The following is a 23,404-nucleotide window of genomic DNA, read 5'->3' on the forward strand; positions in this document are numbered from 1 at the left end:
GAGGAGGTCAGAAGGGGGACACTGCATCCTCCAGAGTTGTAGTAGTTACAGGTGGTTGTGTGCCAACCGACATGCGTGCTCAGAACTGAACTCTGGTCCCCTGGAAAAGCAGCAAGTGTTCTTAAAAAGCCCGGTCATCTCTCCGACCCTATTTTTTTATTTTTTATTTTTTTCTGGGGAAGAAAACGTGAGAATGAGAAAATAGAAATAAAAACAGAGCCATGTGAAGCTGAGGTAAGAAGAGAGTGTTCAGAATAGTCCAAACAGTGGGACCCTGTCTCAAAAAAACAAAACAAAAAAACAAAAAAACAAAACAAAAACTCCCCCAAAAACAAAAAAACCCCAAACAAAACCAAGCTCCTCCATCCCTCAAACCAAATGAAATCACACACACACACACACACACACACACACACACACACACACACACACACACACATTCACACACATATACCCACGGTCACTTTCTCCTTCTTTCTGTGCTACCTTTTACAAATTTGACAATCTGCTGGTAGAACATAAAAATGAGTTAATCATTTGCTTTTGTGCTTATCACGTGTAAAAATATATACATATAATAATGTAAAATGTAGTAACTTAAGTTTAAATATGTAATATTTGGTTGCAAAGGAAGCTGAAAGTAACTGAATTTTAAAAAACAGGTAATTAATTACTTAACTCTAGCCATCTTAAAAGCAGAGCAAACTGTAACGGCATCAACTCAATAGAAGCCAACGAAGCACAGTCCCTACTCCAAACCCAAATCTACCCAGAGGTAATGAAATCATTCATGTCTGGAGAGAAAATTGAGACCTTCCCTGCAAATTCAAGAATATAGCTTTCACTCCATAAAATTTGGACTAATTACAACATGGTTATAACTAGAAATATATTTATTTAGAAGTCTAACGTCCACTTGACCCCACCCATAAATAGTAGCCCCATCTCTCGTTCCTCTGGGAAGTTACCTGCATGCTACTCATTTAGAAGCCTGAAAGTGGCTAGACATGGGTTTGGGTAAGTAAGGCTAAGATTAAGGTGTATACAGATTATACCTCAACCCCAGTGACTTTTTAAACACCCAGTTAGTGCTCCAAATATTAAACTGGCAAAAACATAGAAATTAACAGACAGTAAGCACGTAGTCCAAGAGTAGCTAAGACTCCAGGTTGCACAAAAGGGCACACAAAGAAAATACATTCTCTCAGCGACCAAGGCTAAGTTTTAAGAACCAAAGATCCAACTTTCCTGCTCTTCAAGATTGGTTTCCCTTTTCACCCCCCAACCCCCGAGCTCCTGAACAGGTAGAAGCAAACATTGGCTTCTAGGCATCTTGGTGGCAGTGAACCCTTCTTTCTGCTTTCCTGCTCGAGAAGAGATGGCTCGTTTCCCAAAGTGCTGGGGAAAAGGTCTGTGTGAGTCACCATACTCATCTGGCTCTCCCATCAGTTGAAAGCCAAGCAGCAGCCACTGTCCACATGTCTAAAATCTTCACATGAACTTCATGTGAGAGGCCCCAGGAGTGGCTTTTTCTGGAAAAAAAAAAAAAAAAAAAAGACTTAGGAATAAAACAAATCCACCCTCAACCCAACCAATAACCAGCTCTTCCCAGTTCCAGACAACTTGCCAACCTCCAAAGCAGCTGTGTTTCCCCCAAGACTGCCTTTTCTTTCCATAGCCACAGAAGACCAGCTCATCCACCACTCAGCCCAGAGGCCTTCACAAACTGCACCCATTTCTGCAGTCCTGCCATCCAGCACTGCCCTTTGGAAGAACTCGGACACCAGGAGCCTTTCAGGGTCATGAGAGGCAGCTGGCAAGTCCCAATTCAAATGGCCAACGTAAGACCTATCCAGAATGGCAGTGAGTCACAAACCAGCCTGCTGTTAACCCAACCCCTTCTGCCACTGTTGGAATCACAGGCCTGTGGTACCACATCCAGCTTCTAAAAAAATGTGAATGTAACTAGCTCACTAAATAAAAGACCACACATAGTCGAATATAAATTTGTCTTTATTGAAGCAGCAGTCACATGACCTTGTATCTAACCTTTAGGCCTGACAATGAGCCAGTCCTAAAAAATGGTGTTTCTGTTTGCACTAAGAGACATAACATGTTAACATACATTATCCAGTATTGGAAATAATCAGACTCAAACACGTGTTGGTTACATGGGTGGTACAGACCCAATGTCCATGGTGTTCATGGTTTACAGAGACTCCCAAAGACCATTAAGATGGAAGTTAAAATAAATACAGCCACACCAAACCATGGACACAGTAACCAAAGACAGCAGCTTATACATGTTTTTACAACTGTCCCTTTCAGGGATTTTTTTCCCCCAAAGCAGTGTCTGCAAAGCTTTCTCTGCATTCAAGTCCAGGGGTTTCCAAGTTGGAAGCTGCACCTCCCGTCTACACATCCGAGCAAGGTCATTTCAAAGAATGAAGAGTCCCGACTTTATCAAGGGTTCATGTTTCCCCAGTCAGAGGGGCGGGTATGGCAGTGACTACACGGTGCAATGGTAAAGTAGGTGGAGAGAGGCGTGGGTACTGAAATAAAGACCACACACTTGGGAATTTTAATTTCATTTCCAGGCTAACCTACTTTTTATTTAATGCAAATTACAGTACCAGTTAACTATTTCCAAACCAAGTCACATAGAACAAAATGTATTTACAAGGGTTGGGGGAAAGGGGAAAAAAACATTGAGCATACTTTCCACAAAAAAGTTTATATTTAAAATGAAAAAAAATTCAGTCACAGAGGCATTCAAGTAGTAATGTTATACAGCGTTTGCTTTTCCTTTATATCAAGACAGATTTGCACAAGTGTCTGCAATAGTTTGTATACAACCCACAGTCCTTTATATATATATATATAATAGTAATTTTTGTTTAAATTTGTTTTTAAGATGGAGGTGGTCACGCTAATTGGATGTGTACAGGCCCAAGTGATCCATCGCAACACATTTATAAATGCAAATTTTACAGGCAAGCACATTTCCATATACCTATCTGTATCTGCCTGTAGACAGATATAGTTAAAAACTTAAAAAATTAACACAAGGAAGTCTACTTTGTCAAGCTAACCCCTTATGTACTGGCTGTCATTTTGCTCGTATCGAGGAGATTGCACAATGGAGCAACGGACTTGAATAAGATGGCGTAACCCTGTGAAAATGATCCAAACCCCAAGGATTGCTTCCGGAGACTCAAGGGAGACCTTCGCCTGGGACTCTCCTGTGCTTCCAGCTGTTTTCAGTGGCTTCAGTTTCTACCAGAAGAGACAGATTTCACCAAAAAAGGGTGCTTACATACAGGGGAGAAACGCGCTCATCTCTGGGATTAGAACAATCAGTAGTGTAAATAGGAACCAGACACAATTTTGATTTAAAATGAAGAAAAATAATAACAAAAACCCCAACTCTGGGAGAACTGGCATTGGCCAAACTTTCTTTGGAAGATTCCAAAGTTAAAACCCTTGCAAAGGGAAGAGAAGGTAACAGAAATGCCAGTGTCTTTACGTCCACAGGGCTAGAGAATACAGGAGTCCTCTTAGAACCTCTGCGTTGGCGTGGACAAGATGGCTGAGCAGGTATGCTTTGCTAAAACACAAACCTAAGAAATGGGTCTAAAAAAATTTAAGGACTTAAAAAACCAACAGTATGTCATGGGAAAGAAAGTGTATTCTTCTGCCGTGCACAATGAACTTGTGATGTCTCAAAAATAGCAACCTTTGGTTTGGTAGTGATTTTTTTTCTTCTATTCAAGACACCTGAACTAGTTGGTGGCAAAAGAAATACTTTTTTTTTTTCCTTTCAAAAAGACCATATTAGGCACAGTTAAGAAACTTACTTTTAAAAAATAAATTAAAATGTTATTTCATCCAGCAAGGTGGTAGGGGGAGGGACGGGCTCAGAGTTCACTCAACAGCCCTCGTCTGCACAGCGCCCCTGCAGGAACTGCTAACAATGTCACCGGGGCACCCAAATGCCACCAAATCAGTGAGTTATTTTTTAAAAAATAAAAGCAATCTCTTTCTCTTGTTTGGGAAGGAAGTAGTACGGGGAGAGAGAGCATGGGAGGCTTCCAGAATCTGCTTAAGATTCACCTTAGGGCTTGGAGAAAAGATGAGAGAAATCCAATCTGTCCGACATCCTCCAGCTCTAGGACCCCCAGCACGCCACCAAGTCCTGGAGGTCACTGTTACTGAGGAGACAGACACACCCAGAACCAAAGCAAAGGCAAGGCCAGAATGAAGTGAGGTTTCCAACATGGTTTCCTCCCCCCATTGGAACTGTGCAGTGGGCAAAGGTGCTGCTCTATTGTTACTTCAGAGGAATGGGGGTCACAGGGACACATGGATAAAGAAAATAAAAAAACAAAAACAAAAAACTCAAAAACATGGAAGCGAAGGCACTCCAAACTATATAGATACACTATACATCGCTAGAGTTATTGTTACAATAGTACAGGCCGGTACCTACTGTACAGAGTTAGAACTATATGGCTTTAAAAAGCTCGTCTACATTTTTGTCTGGTTATTAAACAGAATCACTGCCCTGAACAGTAACTTTTTGCTCATTAATAACAGTTCCTGGGTCCACATATTTACATACAAAACAATAAAACTTAAATTTAAAAACATTGAAAGAAAATATAATATACAAGCTTGAATTTGGTGAGGAGCTTTTAATTATTATTATTTACAAAAAAGATATTCAGAGACCTGGATCTCACTTGGATAAGAGTTCTGTGATCCTGCCATGATCCTTGAGAAAGAAAAATCGTGCACCTTAGCACTCATATACACAGGCACGCCAACATACAAGCCAACATACACATGCATGCACACACACACCACACACACACACACACACACCACACACGCACCACACACACCACACATACATACACACACACACAGAGAAAAGCACCTGACTTTCCTCTACTCTTCTCTTCCCCATATCTGGGGTGGGGAGTATTTGCTAAAACAAGCACTGATTTTTAGGGACTCCAGCAAGTACACCTAGTCTGGAGTACTGTGTCTGGCTGGGCAGTTTAATCTGGAAGCAGGTTCCCTTCTCAGGCTACAGACCTGCTTGCTCAATTCTTTTTGAAAATCGTCTTCTAAATCATCCCCTTCAAGGAACTATGCTGTCAAATATTTTAGTTTCAGAAGTCTTTCAAACTGTAATTATCTCAGAAGCACTTTACAAAAAGCGCCTGCTTGTTTGATATGGGCATGTTTCCTTTCTTGTCAAGTCTGGTCTAACCAGAGGTATGAGAAACCCCTTTGGTGGCTGGAAGAGATTGGCCAGCCGCACAGCGGCAAGTCAAAGTCAAATGTCTTCTCACCTCTGTCTTTCTAGCATCACCTTATTTCGGCAGGCAATACAACTCTCTTGGAGAGCTACTCACATGGTCAAAGAGGCATGGCAGGGTGCTAGGGCCTATGTAAGGGCCAAGAGACTCCTTTTCCTAACCACCTGGAGGGCAAGACCTCACTCAACATGACTTAAGGTTAGGTAATTCGGGTAAGAGTCTGTGTCTCACACACAACCAAGGGTTCTACAGCCCTAGTCATCAGCTAACCGTAGCAGATGTGTGAGGGAGTGGGAAGGAAGGAAGGAGCGGTGGCCACTACTCAAGTGATCTTTAAATGTAAAAGATAACTGATTGTGCCTTAAAGATTCATAGGTCAAGTAATGGCCCATAAGCACCAAGGTTCATTTTAGAGTATATAAGGCCCACAAAGATACCAACCTTAAACGTATCAACAAACTAGTTATGAGTTCTGTTCCTCTCTCAAGCGTAACCCTTCAATCCTCCTTGATTTCCAAGGAATATTGCTTTTGCTTCAAAGAACAAGAGACTGATTCTTACACCATTCATCGATAAACAAAGAAAACAAAAATAAAACTCTTAATGGTGATGGTGGGGGAACATTCTTTTCATGATTCAGTCAGTCAATTTTGATACTGTAGACAAAAAGAACAGGCAGTACTGAATATATACACAGTGACATAAGTTTCCTATAAAGTCAGCAGATACAAGTGACTTCATTATTTTGATGTGTGGTTTTTTTAATATTTCTACCATTTAAAATCATAATGGCCTATCTGACATGCATCAATAAATAAATTTAAAAAGCATGATGTTAAAAAAAAGCAGAAACTAAATAGTCTAGATTTGGATTTAAAATTAGAGCTATGCGTAAGAATGTGGCAATTCTTGCAAGCTTGGTTTTCAGTTAAAGTAAGGAAAAATAAAGCAGTAGGCTGGCTAACAGTTCATATCAGTTAGCTAAGATGTCTTCTCTCAAGTGTGGCTTTCTAAGGGAAACAACTTTAGAAAAATCTGGACAAATCCATTCACAGTGGTGAGATCTGCCCCTGGCCTGCCGACTTCCTGTCCTTTGCCTTCTGATGCACCCAGAGCTCCTCCCAACACCACCTCTAGTCTCATCCTAGAGCACCAGCTCAAAATGATACAGAGAAATGCAGACGGCCTTCGGTCAGGTGAGCCAAGATCCACCTCAGGGCGCAGCAGATTCTGCAGTGCCATCTCCTTTTCAGCCTTCCTAAGCCAGCGTCTGCGACACTTGCACTGGTCAAGAGCAAAACAAACCTTAAGTAATTGTTCTCAGATATTCCCTTAGAGCTTTAGGTTTTAGTGACCTCTCTGGGATACCAACAACACACCTTTTTTCCCCCTGTCTGTCACACCTGACATCAACATGCCAAAGGCAAGTCTTCAAATACGGAAGGATACGTATACATTTTACAAGTGACAGTAAGTCCCTGTTGAGTTATACCTGCTAAGCTCCCAACCAATTTCAAGCTGTGCACTGTATCAAAGTCTTACGCCAGACTTTAAAAGAAAACAAATCCGGAGAATAAACCAGCACAGAACAGGTTTTCTTCTGTTGCGGTGGGGACATGAGGCAGGAGTCTGGTTTTTAAGGTATACAATAGCAGACTTCTGATTTAAAAAAGAAAAAAAAAAAAAGATTGTCGTGGGAGAGATTGTGTTTAGTGCTCTGTTCCCCCCTCCCAGCCCTCCCCACCTCTTGGATTTCCTGAAAAGTGAGAATACAATGAAACTGGTTTGTATTTATAGATATTTTACAAGGTTAAATAAGAACAACAATAAAAAAAAACTGAACACTAAAATGAACAGGGGTTTTTTGTTTTTGTTTTTTTTTTCCTCTTTTTAATTTTCTTTCCAAACGTGACCAGTGTTGCTGAGTGGCACCCAAGTAAGTGCTGGTCTTCCCTGCGCAGCTGGCTGCTTGGGGCTGCTCAGGTGGAGTTGGAAGCTGATGCAGAAGCGGCGTTATTGGTCTGTCCACGGTCTCCAGCATTAGTATCTGCAAATCCAAAGTCCCGAGACAGAGTGAGCAATGGTGTGACACTAGAAAGAGCACTTACACCCACTTCACGGTGTGACACTAGAAAGAGCACACTCACACCCACTTCACCTGCAGAGTGCCGAGACAGCAGAATGCTGTCATCTCCTATGTGGGTTCAAGCACATAGCACCAGGACCCAGGACTTCCTTTCTGCTAGGAGCGAAGTGTGTGTGTGTGTGTGTGTGTACATTTAATGTATCACAGACTGAGGAACTAGAGGTCACTTCTGTCAGGGCTTTTGCTACAGCTGGGACCGGCAGTACTCAGGTTGGAGTCTAGCTCACTGAAAATCAAGTATACCAGTTAAAGATCTGAGCCATGCCCCAACAGGCCTTTAGCTATAAGGGCATGAAAGAGAAGACACAACAGATGCCAAGAACACACAGGAACCTTACCACTTAAGGGTAATGTTTAGTTTATCAACCCTAGAACCACTCTCTAAAAACTGTACTTCCTTCTTGAACTCTGCATTTTCCTCTTCCTCAGAATCTGCCCTTAACCCGTTTAGCCCACAGGGGGCAGTCACCATGGGAATGGTTTTAGTTCTACTTTCTCATAAATAAGGTGACCACAAAGTCACGCTGCCAGAGCGTGGAGACAGTTACCTCACAGGTACACGGCATGTGAACCAGAGCCGCTCTCCAAAGCCCAGGCGCCTTTCTCAGCACTGAAGACCATGACATCTTTACACATATCCTACTAAAACAGAGCTTTTCTGTTTACAGTCACCTAAATTTGGTGTACTACTAAATTCCTGTCTGGATGAGAGATACACACATACACACACCACACATGCACCACACACACACACACACAAACACATACACACACATACACATACACCACATCTGTCTAGATGACAGATCCCTTCAGCCCTGTCTTCCATTTTATGATTCGGGCACAGGCTGCATTAAAACCGTTTCAGAAGACTGGAAAACCAGAGTTACTTCAGAACTGTAATGCTTGTCATCACGAAAGCGTCCCCCCACAGCACTTCCTGGCTCTTACCAAATGACACCTACTTTCAGCAGAAGGTGCCAGGAGGAACTGCTATTCTATCTTACAGCCCAGCACTTGATGAGATACCCAGCACACCCACAAGTAAACGCACCGTAAGCAGCTCTGGCCTTTGTGACCAGGTACGCCAGCTGAAGCCTGCCATGGTGAATACCCTGAATACCCCCCCCATACCAGCAACCCGCGCATTTAGGTTAATTACTTTTTTGGCAAAGTCCTATATAACTACTAATTGTCGGATGCCCTTTCAAGAGCTAGCCCATTAGTATATGACCTAGTCCAAACCAGGCTCCCCTTCCTTTGAGCAAATTCCAAGTCTGCTTGCACAATCGCCATGAAAAGCACAAACTTTGTTATGTGATCATGCAACTGGAAATGAGTTTACTGTCTGAACTATAACATCTGTAGAATGATTTAAAAATCTAATGATCTCATCATCTGCTAAGGAGAGTTTCACAGGCAGTCATGATTACCTGGTGTGGTGGCCGCCCTGTCCTTGCCTACACAGTGAAAGAGTCCTGGTTCCACACACAAGCAAATCCTTTATATATGCAAAATTACACTCTTAAATCAATCAAATAAACAAAAGAAAAGATGGCTAGAGACTAAATGTGGTGTAGGAGCTGCTGTACAAAGGGTGCTTGGAGGAAGCCAGCTCATCTTTATTCCCTTAAGACAACAGTCACTCTGTGTGGGATGGAGAGAGACAAAAGTGGAAACAACTGCAGAGCCGACACTGCACTAGGTCAACCATCTCTAGAAACAATGTCCACTCTTCCCCTTCTCAAGCTCCTTCAGAAAACCTGTCTCCATCCAGAACAGACCTGAGACGGAATGGACAGACAACATCACACAATGACCTGCTCTGGGAAGAGGAAGGAAGGCCTAGGTCACCCTAATACACTGTAGCATCTTCCAGGATGACATCAGTGACTTACGCCTCTGGGCACCCAGCTTAATACAAAGATTATGGTGTGGGATTTCTAAGGAAGGACATAAAAGATGGCTTCTACCTTATTTTCTTTACTGGATCACTTGTTATACAAGAAGGCAACAGATATGATGGACAGCCTCCAGCTAACTAAGATGTCCACAGAAGACAGTTAGACCTGTCAAAACATGTTAACTACATGCATGACCCAGCCAGAGAGTAGACCTAACCCCAGGCAAGCCATGAGACAACTGCATCCCTAGGGACACGCCCCCCAATTAAAATTTTATTTTTTTCTCATAGAGCCTGATTGTGGTTACCTATCCCTCTACTAACTCAGTTCATCCCCATGTCCCCTCCCATCGGATCTACCCCCTCTGTCTCAATGAAAACACAGAGGCTCCTAAGGGATAATAATAAAATAACAAATAATAGATAAAATACCGTCGAACACACCAGAATATGGCAAAACAAACAAAAGGAATGAGTCCAAGAAAAGGCTGCATGAGAAACAGATACAGACACAGCAAGCGCTCATTCGCATACTCAGGAATGCCATGGAAACCTAAACTGGAAGCCATGATATACGTACATCCTAGCCACGTCACTCAGACTCTCAGCCAGGTGGCTTCTAAATTCCTAACCCACAGAAGCAACACCAGAGAATGTTCATCCTGTTTTAAGTTGCTAAAATTCAGGATGGCAACTCAGATCACTAAGAATTAATACATCAATATGTCGAAGAACTTACGTGCCACTAAGGGTTTACACTCCAAGGCCTAGAAAAGCATCGCTGACCAAGCCCTCCATGGTACTGAAGTGTCTCTAACTGTGCAGGGCTGTTTTTGTTAGGGTAAACAAAGATTACATCAGATAAGCAACTGTTTCTTCCCGGATTCGTTTCTGAGAAGGGCTTGTGGCTCCAGGGCTTTTGTGCTAGATTCTACTAAAAAAATTATTGTAATAATTAAAAATACTTTTATGGGTGTTTCTTTTCATGTGCTTTACAAGGTATGTGAAGGTGGGGTGTGCACACATAACTGTGGGAGTTTGAGGTTTATGTGGGGAATCTTCTCTAACTACTCTTTTACCTTACTTTCTGAGACAGGGTCTCTCAATCAAGCTCACTTATTTCAAAAGTCTCCCTAGCCAGCTTGCTCTGAGGCTCCATCTCCATCTTCCAGGTATTGCAGGTGGACGACATAACCATAAGACACTTGCATGGGTTCAGGGATCCAATCTCTGGCACTCTTGCTCACCTGGGTAGGAAGCACCTGCCCAACCTCAGATCATTTCTCAAATGTTTGCCTTACTTCTTGAGATTGCTTCATTCTCAGCCTAAACAGGCAGAACACTGGTCTTGAGCTCTCAGTGACCCTCCTGCCTCAGCTCCTCAAGCTATATCACAAGTCTGTGCCACTACATCAGCTTGTAAAACTTTGTACATATCTGGTAAACAGACATTTTCTAGGATAGTAGGATAGGAGAGGAAGAGAAGGAGAGAGGGAGAGAGAGGGAAAGAGGGAAAGAGAGGGAGGGAGGGAAGGAGGAAAGGAGGGAGAGGGAAGAAAAGAGAAGGAGAGGGAGAGGGGGGAGGGAAGAAGGGAGGGAGAGAGAGAGAGAAGGAGAGAGGGAAAGAGGGAAATTCACTGACCACCCACTTTCAAATACTTTGTCACATTATATATTTATATATTTCTTTACTTAGAGAGTACACACATACACTTGTGCCATGGAAAACCCGGGGTAGGGAGGATTCAGTTTGGTCCTTTTACCACATGGATCACAACAAGCATCTTTACCTACCAACATCCGGCTTTGAGACAGGATCTCACTGGCCTGCAGCTCACCAATTAGGCTAGAATGGATAACCAGCAATCCCCAGGGACCCTCTTGTCTCTGCCTTCCTATGGCTGGATTATAAGCAACCACTACACCTGGAATTTTAAGCATTTTGGGGTCTCGGGCTTGCTTTGCAAGCACTTTTCAGACTGAGTCAGGGTCTTAAACAGCTCAGGAAGGCATCAAACTCCTGGTGCCCCTCCCTGGTGAGTACTGAGGAAATGGGCATGTACTGCCATGCCAACCTGGCAGGTTTCACTGCCGCGATTCATATACCTGTTTATGAAGTGATCCTAACATAGAGTTCATACAAACTTGGTGAGTCTCTTAAACTGCAATAGTTCAAAATAGAAATCTATGTACCTAGAAGAGCTACACAAATTTGGCTGCCAAATTGGTAACATGTAAACATATGTGGCTACATGTGCAGTGAACCTCCCCAACCCTTACTCTCCTGGGAAGTTAAAAAATACTTTCACTGCAATGGGGAGTAGAAAACTGAAAGAGGGCTTTTTGGAAGGCAGTATGTATGAAAAACTTTAGAATTCCTATAATATTACTCCCCAAACTGTTTTAGTAATTATTTTGAAAGAATATTCAAGGCTTTATGCAAAATTAAGTTTCAAAGCCCTTTTCAGAAGAGCAAAACAACAAAGAGTCAAACAATCCTTAAAATACACCTCTCATGTTCAAAAGTAAGGAATGAATTAGATGATCACAAAGCCTTAGAAATCCACTACTACTTAGTAATAGAAAACACAGCACGTGTCTACAGTAGTGCACCTGCACACTCAAAGCAGCATACACCCATGTAAAAGAAAAGCACATTTCTCTGGCTACTCATACAGACTAGGACACAAAACAACATTCTCTGTGATCACCTATGGAAGCAAGAACACTGAACACACTATCTCCCAATATATCACTAGTGAGGGGGGAGCTTAAAAAAAAAAAAAAGGCGCCAAACAATTTTCTAAACTTCTACTTGCATTTGGGTTAAGATAAAGAAAAAAAAAAAATAGGGAAGACAGGATTAGCAAGAGAAATACAGTGAGGGCTTCCAGAGGCAATCACTACAGCAGACATGGTAACACATTACACATGAGACAGTCCAGGGGACAAGACATAGCAGTGGCCCATGAACAGAACACACACACATGAAAGCTGCAAAGTGGACAATGAGAGGAACTATTCTTCACCATTCTTACCCAATTTGAAAGAAATGGCTAGCAATGTACAAAGATGAGAACATTTTGTTGTAAAATAGGAGCGAGAAGACTATGTAGAATGTTTAAAACATAAATGGACTTTCAAAAACTTTAGAGTATGTAAGCTAAGTCATAGATTTCCAAAGGAGCCAGTAACAGAGAAGAAACAATATTCAACTACCCTGTAACTCTGATTGAGTAACTACAAATACTCCTAACTGTAAAGAAAAGAGAAAAAGCAATGAAAAGGGTTTTCTCTGGTGAGCTCATCATTTTAGAGCGTGACACACAGTCACAGAACAATGGAGAGCTAAGGGGCGAGCCAGAGTTGGTCTAGATCAGCAGACATCAAAAGCTTTCAAGGCTGGATCTACCATTTCAGTCCCAGGCCAGGTGAAACGACAGAGAGAGTGGCTTTTTCTTCTACTAAATGTATTAGGAAGTTAAAGCCATAAACTGGGATTAATGATTTTAAAGTGTGAACTCCAATGAATTTTAATCACTGCACCTACAGTGGCTATTTGAACACTAAAGAGGTAATTAAAATACATTAACGTCATTTATGTAACAGATACACTATCTCAATCATTTTCAAAAAAGGTGGGACATTGTGACTACAAAGTTATTATTAGTCAAAGTTTCTATAACAAGAACTAACTATATATTCCCCAAATAATATTGATAGATTTTAGGACTTGGTCCAGGTAAGTAAAGATTATTGTTTTTTTTTCAGAAGCAGCAACACACACACACACACACACACACACACACACACACACACACACACAGGCACGCACGCAAATCATCAAGATCTAGGTATCTGGAAGCCACTTAAGAGTTTTGCCCATCAGTCCATTTCATAGCAGTTGGTATAATCATGGTCTGGTCTTGCTTTTCTGCTTCTGTACTTTGTTCTGAGCTTTGCTCCCAGGCCTAAAGGAAAGCCAGAAAATCCCCTTCTTTCTTCTAGCCAGCTACAAACAAGACCACTTCTGAGGCAGCCACCAGAAACCTCTGTATCTCAACAACTTTAATGTAGACAAACTCAGCTGTGCTTTGCAGAGCTTGTAAAGATATAATGCTTTAACAGGTTGGATGGTAATTTCGGGACTATGCCTTAGTTCTGAGTTCATTTCCTTCTTAGATGACTGAGAGGCTGCTGAAGACAAGTATTTGGTTCTTTGTGACTCAGCCTCTAAATTGCTAAATTATTTTTGATACTGAAGTTTCTATTACAGGGACTTAAAATCAAGAAGGCCAACTACTCTGGTAACGTAGAGGTTCACATTCTAATTCATTAAACCCAGGGCATGCTGGGGTTATTACATGCTGGTATCATTTAGGCTGAATGATTAGAAATTCTGAACCTGAAAATTTAATATTTAAAATATTTTTAGGTTCAGATATTGTTCAAGTCTAGAGCTTTGCAGATCAACTGTTTATTTCTTTGAAGCATACTCAGAAATGGCTTATCAGGAAAGCTTTGTCTATGTCTAAATGTATTCTCTCACTATGTGGAGATGGGGGTGTGTGTCTCACTTATTCAAAAGGGGACAGACTCTGTCTTCCATATATGTGGATGTCATACTGCTTTGTTTGAGATAAAGTCTTGCTTTTAGGTGTTGGTGGCCTGATACTTGCTAGTTCATTCTAGCCTTGAACCCATGTCGAACCTCGTACCTCAGCCTCCCAACTGCTAGAATTACCAGTGTGTGCCACCATGTCCAGTGCTTCTTAAAACATGCCTGGACCTATTTTGGGGAGAGAAGTACAACACTAACACTCTCTTAAAAAAAAAAAAAAATTCCTTCATTGTTTGAAAGAAGAAATCTTCATTGACTGTCATTTCTGTCAGCACCGAGTCTAAGAACTGTAAGGAGAAACTGCAGGGCCAGAAACTCCTCCTAAGCAAATTAACTTCTTGTTCAACCAACAATGGGATTCTTGACCCCTACTAATGTTGACTTCACCACTAGGGAGCTCAGAGCAATATATGAAAGCTCTCTGGTACCCAGAATGCATTTTTCTGTCTTTACTCTGATTTCAATTACTTCTAATAATTTCCTCTTGTCCTGTTTTACTTCAATTTGGGCATAAACTCTAAGGGTCAAAGTCCAATGCCAGTTTTCCCATCGACATGTGGTTTTTTACAAATATAAAAAATGTGTACAGTACAATTTATTTTGTGAACTGTTAAAACCTATACAAAGCAATAAGACCAGGTTCCAACAGGTCCCTTTCCAAGAATACAGTCTGTTCCAGAACCTGAGTTATAAACATACTTAATAATTTCAGTTATCTCACATTAAGGAAGTTATGTTAAGAGTGAGAGAAACAGCTCAGCAGTTAAGGGTGCTTATTCTTGCAGAGAACCTGGGTTCCATTCCCAGCATCTACACGGCAGCTCACAACTACCTATAATTCTAGTTTCAGGTGATTCAACATGTTCTTCCAGCCTCAGAGGTGGACACACAGTACAAAAATATACGTGCAAATGAAAATAAAGACATGTTTAAAAATCATTTAAAAATCTCTAGTTTCTACTAGTTTTTATTTATTGGTATTTTTGTATGTTCAGGTGGAGGTCAGGACAGCCCACAGGGTTTTCCTTCTACCATGTGGATTACTAGGATTGAACTGAGGTCATCAGGTTTGGGGGCAGATGGTCTTACCTGCTGAGCCATCTTTCTAGCCCATAACTGATTTTTACATACATTCTAAAGCAGGGATGTCAACCTTTGAACACAGCTGTCATCTCTAAATGTGTCAATCATAGCTATCCCGGGACAGCCTGTAGCCTCTGGGGTACAGAATAAACATGCCTGGTCTAAAGAGGCTCTAACTAGCCTCTTGGACACTAGCTCATTGAGTGACAATGTCAGTGTGGCTCTTAGGCCTACTTCCACTGCCAACAACCACTCTGCTATCCATGGTTGGTGATGTGGTATGTCCATTAATAGTTCATTTAACCATTCTGTCTTTGTTCTAAGTAGGCAATAGCATTTAAAAAAAAAAAAACACAAAAAAACAAAAAAAAAACAACAAAAAAAAAAAAACAACCAACCAACCAACCAACCAACCAACCAACCCCATGTTCTTGTATGTCTATTTGAGAAAGTATTATTAAATAGCTGTTTGATCCAAAAAGTGCAATGTAGATCAGGTTGGCTCAAATTTCAGAACTCCACCTACCTCTGCATCAGGAGTGTTGACATTATGGACTATATAACCATGACCTGTTAAAACTGTTATTTTTATATTAACAAATTAAACTTACTTGGGCACACATGAAGCTCTAGCTTTCACCTGGGGTCTTTATGAGAGTTTCTTGTTTTGTTTTTGGGGTAGGCTGGGGGAGTGAGAAGGACCGCCTTTGGCGCTCTGATGTAGAATCAAATGTATCTTCACTGCACTCTTAGCCCTTTAATTGGTTTAAGATTATATCAACTTATGTCCATTCTTCTTAAAGTCAGCCTCTTTAGGGTAGTAATGTAATTCATATCTGGAAGTTAGAACTAAAGTGAGGTATTCTCCAGTGTTCCATTTAAAGACTGCTTTCTCCTATAAACATCTTACACTAAGAAGCCAGGATATGTCTTATAAAAAATGTGTATGTGTGTGTGTGTGTGTGTTTATACTATTTCTGGGTTACTTTCTTGGACACTTTAAATGGAAATTGGTATTTTATTCTCTCTCACTCATTTGGGCACTCTTTGGTTTTGATACTTACAAGGAATTAAACGTTCACAGCACAGGACACAGAGATGAGAAATAGACCAGAAAGACAGGCTATGCTCACCTGAGGCTGCTGTGGCATTTGTAGGCGGTGAAGCAGCTGCTTGAATCCGAGCATGAGGAGGGATAAGGATGGTGGCCAGAGGTGGGTTACTTGACAGTTCTAGAGAAACAGAGACAGACATTAGAGTCCACACTCCACCTGAAATTCCTTTATAGGTAAAAATAAAAGACATGATATTGAAGCACCAGTTTATAAACCGCACCAGTGAGCTGGTAATCAAGTTAGAGGGGAAGCACATTCACATGACACAGCTGATAAATGATAAGAACTAAATTTATCTTGGGCAAAGGTAGCTGTGAGAAGTTTGAGGGTGAGCGTATATACATCCTTCCTCCATCCCCCATCCTCTGCAGCACCTGACTGGAAGTGTTCAAGAGAAAACAGCAAACAGAAATGGGCAGATGAACAGAAAGCAGCCAAGAAAGGCAGGCAGACAGGAGCAGTGAACACAGAAATGCTTTCACCTCATTTTATATTCCTTAAAGTAAGTGATGCTGAGTTTGCACATGTACCTAGTATATACCTTCAAGAAGTGAAATTGTCCTTCCGGTCTGCCGGGGAGAATTTGTCCTGCCTGGCATGCTACCATATAATCTGCAAGTTCCCTTTTCATCCCAAGTGTCACAGTTTGAAATAACAGTGTGTGCTCACACTACCTAAAGGAGGACAGTATCCTCTGAACTACAGTAACATCTTGACAAATTTAAATGTATGGCATTAACTGAAAAGTTGAGAAATAACGAAAATCCCAAACCCATTAAGTAATATGAGGTTTCCTTTTACTCCACAAGTTGCTAGAAAGCAAAGTGTTCTGATACAACAATTTAAAAATGTTTGAGGGTCAAAACCTTTGCCAATAGTGACTTATTTACAGATTGGCAATGAAATACTAATTTTGTACTAAATTAAGATTCTAAATAAAAACATATTCTAACTAAGAAAAGCAACAAACATATACCAAGATTCATAAAAAATTAATGGAAGAAAAAAGCTTTAAATACAGAAAAAAGATTCACTGGTTAGTGAGAACATTTAGTCAAACAGAAGTCTTTCTCTGGGAAGCTGTGTCCTATTTAGGAAGGGTGTATGTTGGTGTATGTTGGGTGTAAGAGGTGTGTGTTGGGTGTAAGGGTATAAGAGGTGTGCTTCTGAGCAACAAGAAGATGCTACACTGGTTCACTTGAAGCCAGGGACTGTAATAGGTCCAGATCCAGGGTTCTGAAAGGGCCCACCCCAAAATCTGTACCATCTGCTGTTGGGATGTGTGAAAGGGTCAGTCCTGCTGACCCAAAGCTGCAGGATCTCCATGACACAGGGCAACAACAGGGTAACCAGGAGTTCTGATGAGGATCCAATAGTGATAGTGTCACAGAAGTCAGAGATCTCCAACCAGACCAATGATGCACTGCAATGACCATTTGCAAGTGAAGATGTGTGAACAGAATACACTGTAGGACACGCTGCGACATCCTGCAGATTTCACAGTGAGGTGTCTTCTATGCTTTGTTTTTGATGTGGTGGTGGTTGGTGGGGTGTGTGTGTGTGTGTGTGTGTGTGTGTGTGTGAGATTTTAGGTTGCAAGAGCAAAGGGCGGATATGAGGAAATGGGGACATGAACAGGACTGGAGTATATGATGTGAAACTCAAAGAAAAAAAATAACAACAACAAAACCAAAACCAAATGATATCCTAAGCCGCAAAGGTATCTGGTGGCAGCCATGCAGTGATGGCTGTTAACACATGTATTCAGTTATTCTTCATTAACCTAAAGAGATTTAAACTTGCTATCCCAAGTAAAACAGAAGGGTGACTTAGAATGTAGAGGAAGCCTCCATACACACTCCTCTCAAACCATACTTCTATTCCAATCACCCATTAGTTACCAATTGCTCTTAAAAACACTGTATTTTAAAGCTGCATTTAAACAGTATAAATATATATACACATATATATGATTATTATATATTAAAACATATGTATATACATATATACATGGGCGTGTGTGTGTCCAAGACATAACTTTCCTTTACAAAACAAGATCACCATCTGGAAACACTGCTCCAAAAGTAGAACACAGAACACCAAACAGAACAACACCCAGTATCTCCATGTCCTTATGCAGAAATGTTACTCAAGATTAACAGTGATTTAGAAATCACAGTTAGATTTACTGGGAGAAAGCATGCCTGTATTGGAACAGTTCACTTTCAGAATGGCTGACAGAAAATTTAAAATGCCAAAACACACCCACCCACACACACACACCCCCCCACACACACACCCACTCACCCCCCCAGAAATGCATCTCTCATGAAAAACATTTCCCAGAATATATCTAGAGTCCACTGAATAGATAGTTTTTTCAACTGCTGTAATTCTCTGATTCAGAATCACAACACACCTCCTCTGCTTCAGCTACCCCTGTTCTGTCCAAATACACTTGTGTAATGGTTAGCTTTAACTGTCAGACTTGCCATGATCTAACACCACAGTCTGGCGGAGGCAGAACTGTGGATGTATCTATGAGGATGTCTTTATGTAAACTGATCTGAGAAGACGAAGTTTACAAGTGTGTGGCCCTGTCCTGGTTTAAGTCCTGGAGTATTAGAGTTGAGGCAAACTAAGCATGCATTTGCTCTCTCTGATCCAGGCTGTAGATGCTACCAGCCGCTTCAAGTTCCTGACACCCTGGCCTCCCTGTAGTGAGGACCTGGAGCTGTGAGTCAGATAAACCCTTTCTCCCTTAACACTGCCTTTGTCGGGACATGTTTTCACAGGAAATGGAAAGAAAAGTAGGACATATATTCTTTAAATCAGGAAAAACATATCCATACTAGGACCATGTAGAATTGTGCTTGTATGTAATATATAGGCATATAAAATGGAATTAGTGTGCTTGTTTCTCTAAACAGAATTATCACATGACTGAGCAGTGCCCCAATCATTCAAACAAGCATCTGCATATAAACCACTGTAACAGTACCCAAAAGTCTGTCACAAGTGAATGCCTAAATAAATCACCTTACACAGCTGCACAAGGAATACTGTTCATCGCAGGAAAGAAGGATGTATTGATCTGTCCTCTACGGATGAAAGCAGGCTAGGTGAAGGAAGTCAGATCAGCCTACAAGGGTCCATTCATATCAATTATGTCAAATGAGTCAATCCATGGGACAAAAGCAAACTGGCTGCTGCTAGGGATGAGAGACTAGTGGGGAATTCATGTTTAATGGGGACATGATTTCAGGAGCAAAGAAACTGTTTGGGAAGTTGATCAAGGTTTTAGCTGCGCAGCACCAGGGATATACAAATGACAACACACTGTTTACTTTTTAAAAAGTTATTCTCATGAATTTCATGTCAAGTGTTTAATCTACCGAATTGATAACTTTAAATTTTTCTTCATTAGTAATAACAGATTTTCATCGGTGAGTAAGTGGATGAATTACTTCAAAGAAGCACACGACAACAATGTAACTCAAGCCAGGGCTCTGAAATCCAACCAAATAAAAAATCTGCACACTTGTGCAGTGAAGATGTGCTGAATGCCAATAACTTTTTCCCTTAAGGAAACTAAGAAGGAAGTCCGTCAGCATTCTAGCTCAGCCTTCTGTCAAACTGCAGCTGCTCTGTCAGTAACACCTAACCTACACAGCTTTCTTCTGACACTTCCAGGCACAGGGTGGACACACAAAAATCAACTTGTTCCTAAGTTCACTGGACTCTCAGCCCATCTGGGCAACTGCTCTGCTTTTCTACTGTAGTTTGAAACTATGGAGTCAGAGCAACGTCTACTCTTTATACGATACACTAAGGAGTGAGGAGCCTTCTCCAAACAACAGTGCAATTTTCTTTATTTGAAAAATGAACATTTTCCCTATATATTTAGATTATTCTAAATTAAACGGGGGAGGGATGCATGAAATAAATGTGTAAGATTTGAGGGAACAGTAATGGCTTGTATGGCTTAGCTTAAGACTGTCAACATTATGTGTCTACCATCTGTGCTGAGGGAGTTTTAAACCATGTTTAACAGTGTTTTCAGATGTCCTGAGATTGTTAACTCTGTTTGAAGCTGATCCAAAATTCTGCAATGTTTGGGGTCCTGATTACCCTGTGTTAAGCAGAACACTGATGAACAGAAGGTAGAATGTACAAAACCATTTGCACATAGAGCCTGGAAAATGGGAGTTGTAGTAACACTGGCAGTGGCTTTAGAATGCACTTTCCATGTTCAATGGAAGCAATGTCTCTTTCTCAGTCGCAGAAGGTTCCCCAAACTCCCATGTCTATTTCCTAACCTGACCAATCCTCACCACCCAGTCAGTCCATCCACTTACCCCTTCCTTCTCTCGTTTTATTCTGTGTTAGTTGGTGGGAGTGGGAGGGGCTCTTATTAGAGGAGGAGTAAGACAATGGAAGACCGACATGGAATCTTACTCAGGTAGGAAGGTGATGGCTTTCTCTACCAATGAACGAGTGCACTCGGTCTCCCTTACTGTTTAATCAGCAGCAGCAATGGGCCAGTCCAGAAGGGATGGGCATTTCTCTGTCTATTCCTCTTGCATAAATTCCTGTAGGTTTTAGGCCTCTGGTCTCCCTTGGTTTTTTTGTTTTTTATTTTTTAAATAAGATAATTGAGTTTAGAGAAATATAGGTGTGGTTTGATTAAGAATGCCCCCCCCCCCATGTATTTGAGTGCTTAGTCATCAGGAGAGTTACTGAAGAATGTTAAGGGCCTGTGGCCTTGCTGGAAGAAATAGATCACTCTGAGGTTTCACGAGCCCAAGGCAGGCATCTTGTCTCTTTCTTCCTGCTGCCAGTGGATCAGAATGTAGAACTCAGATACTTCTCCAGCACCATGTTTGCCACATGCCTCCATGCCCCCTTTCATGACTGACTCAACCTCTGAGACTGTGAAAAAGCCCCAATTAAGTGCTTTCTTTTATAAGAGTTCTGTGGTCATAGTGTTTCTCAACAGCCAATAGAATTAAGACAATAGGAAAAATTTATCTCTAGGTTTTAAAAACCTGCTAGAAATGCTGGAAAGCAAGAAATACCAATAGTCTACCTTTTAGATTCAAATATACAGGTTACACTATTGCATACTTAGTCTTACTAATCTATAACTGTTTAAAATCACTATATATTTCTCATGTGCCCAAATTTACAAAAATCTGGACAAAAATGGACAAACCAGGACTATTCCCAAACTTCCATCTATTATTACTGTTCAAAACCACATGATTGGTATAATAAAGTACAGGCTCTTCTTAACTTCCACTGGCACTTAATATGACTACTTTGTCTACAGAGATTATCACTAACAAAGTATCATTTCACATCTACTCGTCAGCATCTTAGTTACTTGTATACTGCTGTGACAACATATCATAACCACAGCAATTTATCAGAAAAAAGTTTATTTTGGGTGTATGGTTCCAAAAAATTATTTAGAGGCCATGACATGATAGTGGAGGGGAGGTGGCAGGCGGTTGGAGCAGTAGGGGAGATCTCAAACCAAAAGCACACAGGACATGGAAATTCAAAGCTCACCCCAGTAACATACTTCTTTAGCAAAACCATACCTCCTAACACTCCCTCAAATAGCCTGCAACTGGGGACAGATATTCAAACACTACAGACGAATGGCAGATGTCTCATTCAATAGATAAAGTGAAGCGTGTGGAGTCACCTTGAGTGGTGAAGTTGAAGAGTGCAGGTGTGTCTCGTCCATTTGGTAGTTTGACATTTGGGTCCCGTAATTCATCAAAAAATGAATGTGCACAGGCTTCCAGAGGCGTTAGCCGGGCGGTTGGTGTATACTCCAGTAGACGACTACACAGTGCAATTGCCTCTGGTGGAGTTCGGGGCCGGAAGACCTGAAAGGACAAAGCAGCAGAAAGAACAATTAAGGTCTATTTAAGAACCTAATCAAGCAATCCTTTGAGTACTGAGTTAATTCTCACCATATAAAACCATAGTTACAAAATCAAGAATGAAAGCGTTAACTGCACGAGATATACCACAGTGGGTGAACTGCTTGCTAATCAAAAACTGTGCAAGAAAAGTTTTGAGAATAACCCATCTCTTAAGCACGAAGTAGCATAATTAATTAAGCATGCCTAGAAACTACTATAGGCATATAAAAGCTGAGATCTGGAGGCAAGCAAAACTAGAATAATTTTTTTTTTTAATTAAAGTTTTTACTGCTGTGGCAGTAAACATGAGATTGCCTCTGGTATTCTTTTAGGCATAACAACTTCTGAGAATGGACTGCACTGTCAGTGTTTTTTAAAAAGAGAAAGAAGTTGTTTTAAAAATTCGAATGGTTCTGTATAATCTTGATACAGAGCCTTTCATTATTCAAAGGTTCTGGAGCACCTAGACTTCCTCTGTAGTTAGACACATCATTTGCATGTGGATTTCTCTCAGTGAATAGTCCAAAATTTTTAATTGGGCAAGAAGAACTTAATTTTTAGTAATGGTCATTTATCTCAGAAAGGTCAACTAAAGTCTAAACTAAAGCAATACAGTTAATTTGCTTAAAAGAACCCATAGCTTCATACTCAGTGTGTCTTATAATGAACCAGCACATACAGTGATGTGCACAGACTTTATTAAAAACTGAAGGGAAACATAAGCATGGGCAGATGGGACACAGAACTTCGATGCTGAAGAAAATAACCCACAGGCTTTGGTGTGAAGAAGGCATGCCAATGGCACGGGACTGGAAGACCCAGGAGCCAGGGCTTCCTACTAAGCACCTGACAGGACAACTCCTGATCACTACAGGGTCATTAATAATCAAGAGAACTCTCCAGCACTTTCTAAAAAACACTGGTAACTGGATGGGTTGTTTTCTTTCCTTTAAAAAAAAAACTACTGTTTACTACAGAAATAGATTACTTCTCATTGAGAAAGTTCCCTGAGAAGATCTTAAGAACTTACTTTAAAGCTTGGTCGATTTAGTGGAGATTTTACAAAGACCTGTGCAAAGTCAAAACTTCCTTGCTTCCATGCTTTTAAGTACTATAATTTGCCATAGCCAAGGAAGATGCTACACACTTTAAAATGTTTCATTTTGCCACATTTTTGGTCACTTCCCTCTCTCCTTTTTAAGTGCCAATCAAATCCAGAATGCAGAAAAGAAAAACAGCCAAAACTGTTATAAAAAACAAGGTTAGCCAG

At 41.0% G+C, this 23,404-nt stretch overlaps 1 protein-coding gene across 2 annotated transcripts in view; it reads right to left on the reverse strand.

The window, feature by feature from the left end:
* Window positions 1–1,997: 1,997 nt before the first annotated feature.
* Window positions 1,998–23,404, reverse strand: part of GSK3B (glycogen synthase kinase 3 beta) — a 127,833-nt gene continuing 106,426 nt past the window's right edge. For both annotated transcript variants that reach the window (XM_080919632.1, XM_080919631.1), the window contains 3 exons: window positions 21,909–22,095; window positions 16,214–16,312; window positions 1,998–7,374 (listed from right to left, as the gene is read on the reverse strand). In XM_080919632.1, the coding sequence (XP_080775758.1) occupies window positions 7,307–7,374; window positions 16,214–16,312; window positions 21,909–22,095 (354 nt within the window). In that variant the 3' untranslated portion in view covers window positions 1,998–7,306. The remainder of the gene's footprint in view (window positions 7,375–16,213; window positions 16,313–21,908; window positions 22,096–23,404) is intronic.

This window comes from Micromys minutus, assembly GCF_963924665.1.
Source record: "Micromys minutus genome assembly, chromosome: 7".
NCBI classification, from domain to species: Eukaryota; Metazoa; Chordata; class Mammalia; order Rodentia; family Muridae; genus Micromys; species Micromys minutus.